At 35.1% G+C, this 12,111-nt stretch overlaps 1 protein-coding gene across 2 annotated transcripts in view; it reads right to left on the bottom strand.

Moving 5' to 3' along the window:
* The window catches only part of UNC13C (unc-13 homolog C), a 663,640-nt gene that overhangs the window by 117,651 nt on the left and 533,878 nt on the right, over nt 1-12,111 (bottom strand). For both annotated transcript variants that reach the window (XM_077127956.1, XM_077127957.1), the window contains exon 24: nt 2,025-2,113. In XM_077127956.1, the coding sequence (XP_076984071.1) occupies nt 2,025-2,113 (89 nt within the window). The remainder of the gene's footprint in view (nt 1-2,024; nt 2,114-12,111) is intronic.

Genomic DNA, 12,111 nt, shown 5'->3' with positions numbered 1-12,111 from the left:
CACTTAATTTCAAAGCTATAATCCACTAATTTAGGCCCTAACAGGGTAAATTCAGACTAAAATTATCCAGTTTGACTTTGCAGCATAATCATCACACAGATCACTGTGCATTTCCGCCCACCCTGTGCCGTGCTGTAGCCCTGGTTGGTAGTGTGGGAAATAAAGCTGTAGCAACAAAGATATAATAATTATTCTTTTTATAAGGAAAGCATGACATGCAGGCTCTTTTCTCCAATAATCCTAGCCCTCACTGAACAACTAAATTCTTTCCTATATTTAAACAATAATGAAGGAATGGATGCTGGGTAACCATGGAGTTCAATATCTAGGTGAAAATAGTTGGCTTTATAAGAAGAGCTCTTCAGTTACCTTCCTAAGAACAGCACTCCTTATTTCATAACTGAGGTTTGTCTAGATATCATCAAATCATAATTAATATTTCAGCTTTTATAACCTGAATATTCCCCCTTACAAACAAAACAAAACAAAAAGTACCTGGTCATCAGGATGACTTGAATATATTTCAGAAAGTAACTTGAAAATACCTTATCTCTTTATATGCTAGTTTGTACTGTTTGGGCATCTTATTTCTCATAAAGTTTCAGCTATTCCTGGCCCTTTTTTTCCCCTTTTCCTATCTACGCCAATAATCTCTAATTTTGCTTTCCTATTGAAGGCAACGATCTTCCTGCCAAACACATATTTACTCACAAACAGAATAAAAAGGAAGCAATAAAAATGGTTCAGCAGAGATCCCATCATCCAGTGCCACTCTAAGCCAGAGGCACCGAGCTACTAAATCTCTGGAACAATGTATGTGTCTCCAATTCTGGGTAAACAGAAACTTCAAGTTGGTTTTGAACAACATGGCTTTATAAGTGGGATCATCTAGGTCAGCCAACAGTACAAAACACATGCCAGAACGACTCCCTGAAGTCAATGCCACAGGGCTGCATCTGGCTGAGTGACTGACCTGCGAAGGCAGGCTCCTTTAAGGCAAGGCCACTGAGTTAAAGGAAATTATGGAAACACCTCTAATACTGAAAACTTGGCCAACTATGAGATTTGCCTTTTCTCTGCCTCGTTCTTTTCTGTGAAAAATATGATGCTTTTAATATCTTCTTTTTAATTTTTCTGATTAAAAAAGTGCCATAGCTACTTAATAGATTTTTTATTAGGCATATACCATTGCAAACCACAATAATAGGTTATGAGTGGTGCTCAGACATAATCCCTGCCACAACAGCATTTTTTATAGCCTCATTTCAATGTCAACCTTTATTGAATTAGTATTTTAAGCAGGTTTAAAGCAAATCCCATATTGAATGAATGAAGCTTTTCAAAGATGTGTTTGCTTTCCTATCTATTTTAACATTTGGTGATGAGATGATGGCTTGTTCCATGGGACCAAAATAAAGTTTCTCCAGGATGAACATCTCTTTCTTTAGACCCACACCATAGAAATTAATTAAAATGTAAAAATTATTTAAAACATAGAAAAACTATATAGACATGTCAGTAGTCTCCAAACTGCTAGTCATGGGGTGGTTGCATTTCAGATTCCTAAGCCCTAAAACCAAGAACTCTGATTTGGTGAGTTGGGGGTTTCTTTATCCTAAAGTATGACCACACTGATATGTATGATGTGAATGCAATCCATGCTCCTTATTTATGAAACATTTCCTCTCTTCCTTTTTCCTTCACTCCATTCTTTCAACAGCTTTTTGCTATACTCTAGACACTGGGATTACAAATAGGAATGGCAGAATGGTTTCTACACTTAGGAAGCACAAAATAAAGTTAGGGCAACAGATGAGTAAATCCAAACTTAGCACATGGTGCTTTCAGTCCTACCCGACTGAAGGATGCCCACAGCTGTGGGGACTTTCCAAAGAAGATGATACAAAATTGAATCTTACAGGTAAATGGATTTAGACAGTCAGAGGAGTGAAACAGCATTGAAAACCTGGTTATTATTAACTAAAATACAAGACATTTGAATAATAACTACTTAGGTTGCTTACCTTTCACCATAAGTGATGCTGAGCTCATCCAGAACTCCACTCAGTTTAACCTGAAGTTCTTTTAGAATAGTGCTAGCTTCAGGATCTAGCTGCAAAGAGACCATAAACAATATTATTTTGGAGTTCTGAGGAAGCATGCCTTTATTTCTCTTATAAGCATGTTTCTTGTTGTAAGGTAAACTTCAAATGATATACCACATGTATTTTTTTCTATACTTTTCCTATTTTTTGATTTTTGAAATCAAATGTAAAAACACTTCTCAGTTTAAAAAATTGAAAAGAAACAGAGCATTCTTATATATGAAAAACTGATTGAAATGCATGGCATGCATACAAATAAGAGACTTGTCAAGCTAGACAGGCAAAGCCTTCCATGGTTGCAGCAATGGAATGCAAGGCATGACAAAATATCCTGCAGAACATAATAATCTCATAATTCCTAACATATAACATATAACAACATTTTATACATATGCGGTTCTAAGATATATTGCAATCTTTAATATCCCCAGAAATAAATTAGCCCATAAAAATAAAAATTTGGTAAAATAATTAACTTTGGATGTTGTATTGGGCCTCATTTGAAGGTATTTTCATATTTTCCCAACCATAAATTAAATGCAATAAATAAATAAATTATGCAAATATTCCAGTGTTTTTTTTGGGAATAGGTGGGTGATAGGCCTGGTTTTTCTTCTTGGGTGGTACTTTGCAACTCAGAGTTTAGGATTCAAAGATTTCCATTTTTATTTTTCTACTATTTTTCTTTGAGCATTCAAGTAATTCTAGCTAAGGATAAGCTAATTTATGAATTTGGGGTCAAAACAAGCAAAATTAGATCAAAGTAACCAGTTGACTTAGCCTGGTGCTAGTTCTTAGCATGTAAAATTTAAAAGCCAACTTTATTTTTATCTGATTTCAGCTCTGAGAATTTAGTTAAGCAATTTTACTAAAGAACTTATACAATAAATAAATACAAATAAATAAAGCAAACCAATCTATTAGCTTGGCAGAATTGATTTTTGCAATTATAGTGAAGGATCAACTATCCGTTCACCAATAACTTTATAAAATCGTATTCTGTTAATTATGTTTTTTATAAGTAAGTAGTTGCAAATAAATAAAATTAAAAGACTTATATGCATCGTATCAAGCAGAGAGAAATTGCAGTAAAGGGCAGTCCAGAACTTTTCTGAAATGTCAAAGTTCCTTTGAGTCTTTGGAAACTGTTTCCTATCATTACTACCTATAGGTCTTGCCTAACTTTATCTGCTACTGAAAAGAACGAGGGAAAGTGAACCCAATATTTGGCAGTAGAACAAATTAATCTTTTATATGACAGTATAAAAGAGAAAATCTAAGATGGACACCAAAGAAATATAGAAGCCAATATCATTTTAAATTCCTGGGAATCAGCCCAGGACCTTAAAGTGTCCCTAGGAATATACCTTGAGCATGTCCTGTAAACCTTCAAGAGTATAATACTAAGAAACTGTTGGGGAGTTGAATTATTTACACACCTCAGTGATTGACGGCTCTAAGTTGTGACTACAAACATTAGATTGGAAATTCAAATTGCATCTGGCATCGGAGATTTCAAATTGATCATATTAAACCAATCTTCGATGCCAGTTTGACTCAAATTCAGGTGATTTTCAGGATTGGTTAGTTTCTGCCCCTCTATGATAGTCTGTGTAATTCTGCTGGCATCTTTATATCTTTTTTTTTGTCTCCATCATCAGATTGTCTTATAGCTCTTGCATATAGCTACATAGGTCACTATAACAGAGTATATTCTAGGGCTGGAAAGTTTGAATATCCTTGAGTGTCATACTTTCTGAAAGTTCCATTCGCTATAACCAGTTGCAGGGATGTGATTCAGAGAGACAATTATTGCTTAAACACACACACACACACAAACAAAACCTAAAAGACTTATACACATTTAAACATAACCAGCCTAACAAATCATAAATTGCCAACCTTTAACCAAGAAAACATATTTAACCTGTCCCCAATCCTAGAGAGCCACTCAAGCTGAATATTTTCTACAGGATTTTCTTGTCATTGTCTTAATACGATTTTAACTTATTTCATTTGGGTAAAATGTTGAGGAATAAGGAATGAGAGGGAAATCCTCCCATATGGTTTTCTTCGGCCTTACTACTCCTTTGCAGACATTGCGAGTGGATAGGCGGTCGTTTCCCACACATATATCCACCACCCCTCAGGAAACGGCTCTAAAAGTCGGCTTTTCTTCAGGAAATGGTTTTGCTTCTTATAGAAATGGATATTTCATTCTCCTATCAGTTTGATGTCCACATTGAGGTAGTTTGTTCGCCTCTCAAGATAATGGTTATTAAAATCTCATATAAAATGGCTAAATAGGTCTCTTGTATAAAATTATACAATTTGCCATAAAATTACTTTAATTCACTGCAGATATTTTGTGAATGGAAATTTCTTATAAAATGATTATTTCTTGAAAATCTGAAACTGTCAAACTGTATCATCTTAAACATCAGATGACAGTTCCCATTTCTTGATAGAAGTATTTGTTTCCAAGTAGGTTCACAGAGAATGCCTCTTTCATGTAACCAGGCAAAATGAATAAAATTAAAAAAAAAAAAATCTGAGGGAAAATTTGTTTTACCTAACTACAGTATTAATATTTATCTGTTTCAAATCATGCCATTAAAATAGACAGTAATTTTGAGGCCAATAGTCATTGCTCTCACAAACTAGAGATCCCAGGGGGAAAAAATGATAATGAAGGGTATCCTACAATCATCTAACTACAAAACAATCTCTTTGGTCAAAAAAAAAAAAATCACCCATTTTTAAGCTCTTTTGCATTTCTTGTCTAGTACATCTGTCATGCCCAAATTCAGGAGAATGGAAGTGATTCTCCTTACTCCTGGAAATTCTTTAACGTGTGTAAGAAATAATTGTTTGGGATTTGAGATTTCATTGGCCAAATTACCAATGGCATATTTTACAAATTACTGACTCCTTCAGAAAGGCAAATTGCTACCCGTTCCCTTTCATAAAGGTTTAAAATTTGGTCTAGTTCTACAAATAATATGACATCAAAGTTAAATAGCCTTTTTAAATCACTATAAAAAGTTATTGTTAAAGTAAAAGAAAATACTCAAGCATTCAAAAATCACTATAACCAGCTGTTATAGTAAATAAATAAACTTATTCTAATGTATTAGAAACTAAATTAGCAAGTCTATCTAAACAACTTAGCTGGCTAGAAAAAACTACCAAATACATTAATTAATTAGAATAAAATAAAGACTCTAGGTAAAGAGGAACATAATGAAAATTTAGAAATACTGGGTCAAATTCTGAATTTGTAGTAAGATTTCCCAGACAGATCTCATCTACACTCTGTAAACTGTGAGTACTAAAATCTTGGTTGGTAAAGTTCTAATGATCATAGCATGCAATAGTCACATATAGTTGGTCTATGAGTTTTTATATCCTTGAGATATTTTTCACCATCGAGCTGTCAATATAATTAACTTGTAGAGAGAGAGACAGCAAGAAGGCAAATTGTCTTTTAAATTCTTTTTTCCTTAAAGCTCAAAACTTGTTTTTTTTAACAATTGTTTGTCACCTTCTGCATATCTTCCCCCAAATGTAACACTCCTGGCAGTGTGGAGTTCTAACCTCTACACTAATGCACATTTTATTGTTTCTATGTATATATTTTTTCTAATTATATTCTTATAAAACAATCTCTCCATGGAACTTTTAAGTAAATAACTTAACTCTTACTCAACTCTATCCTGAATGCCTGTCCCAGTGATTTGTATGACCAGGCATTTGCCAAATATTTGAGGAAAGGAAGCATGAAAGGATTCTCCTCAAGAGACAGTTCTGATATCCAGAATGCTCCTTTTCCTTGCACTGATATTTTGCACTGACTATTAACAGAATACTTTTGCATCTGAAACTTTAATTATTTAGCAATCATATATCTTGGAGTTTCAAGATGGTCATTGTCAAATCAAAGCTTGCCAGATCGCATCCTGAAATTTACTTGGTTCAGAACCTGTGGTCAACCCATACACACTTGGCAGGATATTTTTTCTTTTTCTAGCACATTATTTAGGTTTTGCTCATATAAAGAACTGCACAACTGTGGTCCAGGGAGGAATATTACTCCTTGGCCCTCATTTCCACAGGGTCGAAAATCTGATCATTTGTCTTTGAAGATGGGGGGTGGACTCATGATTTCTTTTATATTTTTGCAGAACATTTTTCAATAAATGTATACTTTACCACTATTTCTATGAAAGAAGGTCTTATTTTCAAGGAAAACACAGTTGGACTTTATTTCTTGGTTTCTTCTTCTGGGTTTTGCTCCATCAATTATCCCTTTCTCTGCCTCTTCAATCTCTCATTATTTTTATTACAATGTGTTGTATAAATATGTCCAAGCAACATTTATGTTAAAATTTTTAAAAGAATAATAAAAGAGAGTATTGTCATCAAAATGCTGACATAAACATCCCTTGATAAAGCTTCCCTAGAGTTTTAGTGAATAAAAGGAAAAATTCCACTTGCTTTGAACTTTAGAGGATGGCAGAGACTGGAGAACAATTCCACAAATGCTGAATTTAAAAAACAGAAAAAATCTCAGGTAGGAGAAGTCTATCCTGCAACACCATTCAGTTTCTGTCCCCATCCCCTCCTGGTCCCCCATGGCTCAGGAGCCACACAGAGGCAGCACAGCTCTGGGTTCCTCTCAACATGGACAGAGACCATAGACTGAATTATAGCAGGGAGTTAGAACTCCATGCATACCCAGGCACAGATACCTAAATCGGCAGAGACACAGAGAACATAAGCCTCTGAGGAGTACTGAATACAAAAGGGCCCTCAGGGGAAAAAGATGGAAAAAGGGAGACCAACATAGAAAGGCAGGTAAGAACTGTTGTGACCAATCCAGTTTTAGTCAGCTCGATCACCTAAAGGCAGCAGTGACTTTTGTGAAGTAAGCCACATTTTTCTCCTGGGCAGGATACCCTAATGGGGAAGAAACTACAGACAGGAAAGCCTCAAGGGGAAAAGGGAAGTGAGTAAGTTACACTGAACCGCTATAAGATAGGACAGATCACAGAACTGAAAAGTGTAAGGAAAACAGGAAACTGAGTAAGAGAGAGAATTTAAATGAATCAAGGAACTGGGGAGAAAAGGTCTGCATAGAAACAAACAGAACAGACCAAGATTTCCAGAGAAGAAACAGAGAAAAGGAAGCTGTCACCTGGAAGTGAAACAATTTCACATACAATGCAATCTTAAAAATTGTACCACATATCCAGGGCAAGAATCAGATGAAGATGAGCTGAGACAATCTGAACACTTAAATGTGGGCAATTCTAAAGATCTGCAATAAGTTAGACCAAGCAACAAAGAAGAGCCTTAACCCAAAGCCAATCAACATTAAAACCCTGGACAAGAGAGAGAAATGGACCTTCAGAGTTAACCCCACAAAACATCAGCAAAAAAATCACAAGCCATACTAAGAAAAAGGAAGATATGGTTTAGTTAAAGGAACACATTAAACTTCAGAGGAGACCCAGAAGTTGGAACAACTAATCAAAGATGTTCAAACAAGTCTCTAAATCAGTTCAAGATTAGAGAAAATATGCATAAGGAGATAAAGGATATTAAGAAGACAATGTATGATAAAGAAGAATTTGAAAATACAAAAGCAAACATCAAAATTATGAGAATGAAAGGATCAATAGTAGATTAAAAATATACTAAGGCATTTAATAGTACATTTGAAGGGCAGGAGAAAGAATCAGTGAGCTAGAAGACAGGACAATCAGAATCATACATTCAGAAGAAAAGATAGAGAAAAGAACAGAAAAATTAAGCAGTGTCTTACAGATTTGAGCAACAGCAGGAAGCACACAAATATATGCATCATAGTGTCACAGGAGGAGAGGAGAAGGAAAAGGGGAAAAGGATATTCGAGGAAATAATAACTGAAAACTTCCAGATTCTTATGAAAGACATAAATACACATGTACAAAAGGGCAATGTACTCGTAACAGAATAAATCCTAATAGACCAACTACATGACATACTAATCAGAATGTAAATGCCAAAGACAAAGAGAGATTTCTGAAAGTAGCCAGAGAAAAGTGATCTGTCACCTACAAGGGACCCTCAATAAGATTGAGGGTTGACTTCTCATCAGAAACCATGGAGGCAAATAGGCAGTGGTATGAACTATTTAAGGTACTGAAAGTTTAAACTATCAGCCCCAAATTCTTTATCTGGCAAAACTCTCCTTCAAAAATGAGAAAGTGCTTACAAGAGTCACACATAAACAGAAACTGAGAGAGTTCATCAACAAGAGGCTTGCCAAACAAGAAATATTAAAGGAGGAGCTGCAGGCTGAAAGGCGAAGAAAAGAGAGAGAGGCTATGAGTAATGGGGAAAAAGAAGATCATTAGTAATGGAAAGTAAAACCAAAGAGCACTGTTTCCTCAATATACAAATACACTGTTTAATTCATATAAGTGCAGAATACAATTGAACAAGAAAAAGGCATATTTCCTGAGAAGAGATGTGAAAAATATAAAGTTACAAATGGGACAAAAACAACATAAAGAGAAGAAACAGAAGAATTTGGGAGCAGAGAACATGTATGCTATTGAAGCGAAGCTTCTATCTTTTGAAAGTGGTAGATTACAGATGTAGGTTGTGTAATAAAAACTCCAGAGTAAGCACAGAGAAAGTATTCAAAAGATACACAGAAACAGAAAAGAGAAAAGGACCAGTCAGATACATCAAACCAGATAAATAAAACAGAAAAGGAAGTTGCAATAAAGGAAAAGAGAAGTAAAAAAGGGAAATGATATATAAAAACCAAGATACAAAATGGCTGTCTTTAAGTAATAACACTGAATGTTATTGGACTACACTTCCCAATCAAAACACACAGGAAGACAGAATGCATATGAGTATGATCAATCTATATGTTGTCTATGAGAGCCTCACCTTACGAAGACATGAACAGGTTGAAAATGAAGGGATGGAAAGAGATATTCCATGCAAATCGTATCTAAAAATTAAGCTAGGGTAGCTATATTAATTTTGGACAAAATAGATTTTAAGTCAAAAGCTGTTATGGGACAAAGAAGGACACTATATATTAATGAAAGAGGCAATACATCAAGATAAAATAATCATAAATAGTTGTGCACCTAACTACACTGACCCAAAACAGATGAGGCATGCAAGCAATGGCAAAACTGAAGGGAGAATAGACACTTCCCTTTACATTCCAAGTAATGGTTGGAAATTTCAATACACCACTCTCATCCATAGAAGCAACATTTAGATGGAGGATTAATAATGAAACAGCGAACTTGAATATGATAAAAGAACTTGATCTAACATAAAGAAAACACTGCACTCCCAAACAGCAGTATACACATTCTTCTCAAGTTCTCATAGATTATTCTCTAGAATAGACTATGTGGTGGGTCATAAAACAAGTCTTCATGAATTGGAAAAGATTGAAATAATACACAGCACTTTCATTGACCATAAAGGAATGAAAATGGAAATGAATAACAGTCAGAGAACTGGAAAATTCACATATATATGGAAGTTAAACAGCGCTCTCCTAAACAAGCAATATGTCAAAGAAGAAACTGCAAGAGAAATCAGTAAATATTTTGAGAAGAATGAAAATGAGAACCTATATATCAAAACTGACGGGATGCAGAAAAGGCAGTGCTGAGAGGGAAAGTTATAACACTTAACACCTATGTTAAAAAAAGAGGAAAGAGATAAAATATGAGACCTAACTGCACACCTTAAAGAACTACAAAAAAAAAAACAAAAACAAAAACCTAAAACAACCAGCAAATATACCCTAGAGGAAACAAAGGAAAAGAAATAACAGAGATTAAAGCAGAAATAAATGAAATAAGAATTTAAAAATCAATAGATAAAATTAACAAAACCAAATATTTCTTTGAGAAGATGAATAAAATTGACAAACCCATAACTAGATTGACTAGACTCAGCCTAGAGAAAGAATAGAGAAAATGCAAATAAATAAAATCAGAAATGGCTGGGGGGCATTACCATAGACCCTACAGAAACTAAAAGGATCATAAAAGGATGCTATCAACAACCATATGCCAACAACTTAGAAAACCTAGATGAAATAGACAAATTCCTAGAAACACATGAACAACCTACACTGACTCCAGAAGAAATAGGGGCCATCAACAGACCAATTACAAGCAAACAAGTTGGGTTGGTCATCACACCCTGTGCTGGTTTGTATCTGTTATGTACCCAAAAAAAGACTATGTTCTTTTAATCCATTCTTGTGGGGGAAGAACTATTGTGGGTGAGACCTTTTGGTTAGGTTATTTCAATTGAGATGTGACTCAGCCCATTTAAGGTGGGTCTTAATTCTTCTCTGGAGCCCTTGTGAAGAGGATAAAAGACAGTAAATGCCCAGAGAGCTTAGAGAGAAAATGCCCTGGGACAAGAAGGAAGGACCCACAGGAGGTGAGAGAGCCATTTTGAAACCAGAACCAGAAGAAGAGTTCCAGCAGACGTTGTCATGTGACTTCCCCTGTGACAGAAGAATCCCGGGTTCCAGCAGCCTTTTCTCAGAAAGTATCTTCCTGTTGATGCCTTAATTTGAACATTTTCATGGCCTTAGAATTGTAACTTGTAACTTAATAAACCCCAACTGTTAAAAGCCAACTCATTTCTGGTATATCAAATTCTGGCAACTTTAGCAAACCAAAACAAATGCTGCCCAGAAAAGAAAAGCCTGGGACCAGATGGCATCACAGGCGAATTTTACCAAGCATTCCAAGAAGAGTTAAAACCAATCTTGCTCAAAATGTTCCAAGAAATTGAAGAGGAAGGAACACTACCTAACTCAGTTTATGGGGCCAACATCACCCTAATTCCAAAGCCAAGTAAAGATATTACAAGAAAAAAAAATACACACCAATTTCTCTAAAGAATAAAGATGTAAAAATCTTCAACAAAGTGCCTGCAAAGCCAATCCATCAGCACATCAAAATAATTATACTTCATGATCAAGGTGGTTTTGTCCCAGGTACACAAGGGTGGTTCAATAAAGAAAATCAATTAATGGCATACAGTTGTTAATAGCATACTCTTATAATCCTTTCAGTTTCTTTAGAGTCTATGGTAATGCCCCCCAACCATTTCTGATTTTATTTATTTGCATTTTCTCTATTCTTTCTCTAGGCTGAGTCTCTTGTCAATCTAGTTTTGGGTTTGTCAATTTTATTCATCTTCTCAAAGAAATATTTGGTTTTGTTAATTTTATCTATTGATTTTTAAATTCTTAGTTCATCTATTTCTGCTTTAATCTCTGTTATTTCTTTCCCTCTGTTTCCTTCAGGGTATATTTGCTGTTCTTTTCGTAGTTCTTTAAGGTGTGCAGTTAGGTCTCATATTTTATCTCTTTCCTCTTTTTTAACATAGGTGTTAAGGGTTATAAATTTCCCTCTCAGCACTGCCTTTTCTGCATCCCATCAGTTTTGATATGTATGTTCTCATTTTCATTCATCTCAAAATATTTACTGATTTCTCTTGCAGTTTCTTCTTTGACATATTGCTTGTTTAGGAGAGTGCTGTTTAACTTCCATATATATGTGAATTTTCCAGTTCCCCGCCTGTTATTCATTTCCACTTTCACTCCTTTGTGGTTAATGAAAGTGCTGCATATTGTTTCATTATTTTTCAATTCATGAAGACTTGTTTCATGACCCCCCCCCCATGCGGTCTATTCTGGAGAATGATCCATGAGCAGTTGAGAGGAAAGTATATCCTGCTGTTTGGGGGAGCAGTGTCTTGTTTACGTCTGTTATGTCAAGTTCTTTTACCATATTTTTCAGGTGTGCTGCTTCCCTTTTGATCCTCTAACTAGATGTTCTTTGTATGGATGAGAGTGGTGTATTGAAATCTCCAACCATTATTTTGGAGGTGTCTATTCTCTCTTCAGTTTTCCCATTGCTTACATGCCTCATTTATTTTGTGGCGCTGTAGT

This window comes from Tamandua tetradactyla, chromosome 14 (assembly GCF_023851605.1).
Source record: "Tamandua tetradactyla isolate mTamTet1 chromosome 14, mTamTet1.pri, whole genome shotgun sequence".
In the NCBI taxonomy this organism is placed as follows: domain Eukaryota; kingdom Metazoa; phylum Chordata; class Mammalia; order Pilosa; family Myrmecophagidae; genus Tamandua; species Tamandua tetradactyla.
Note: the sequence above shows the minus strand (reverse complement) of the source record. Positions and strands in the feature narration are given on the sequence as shown.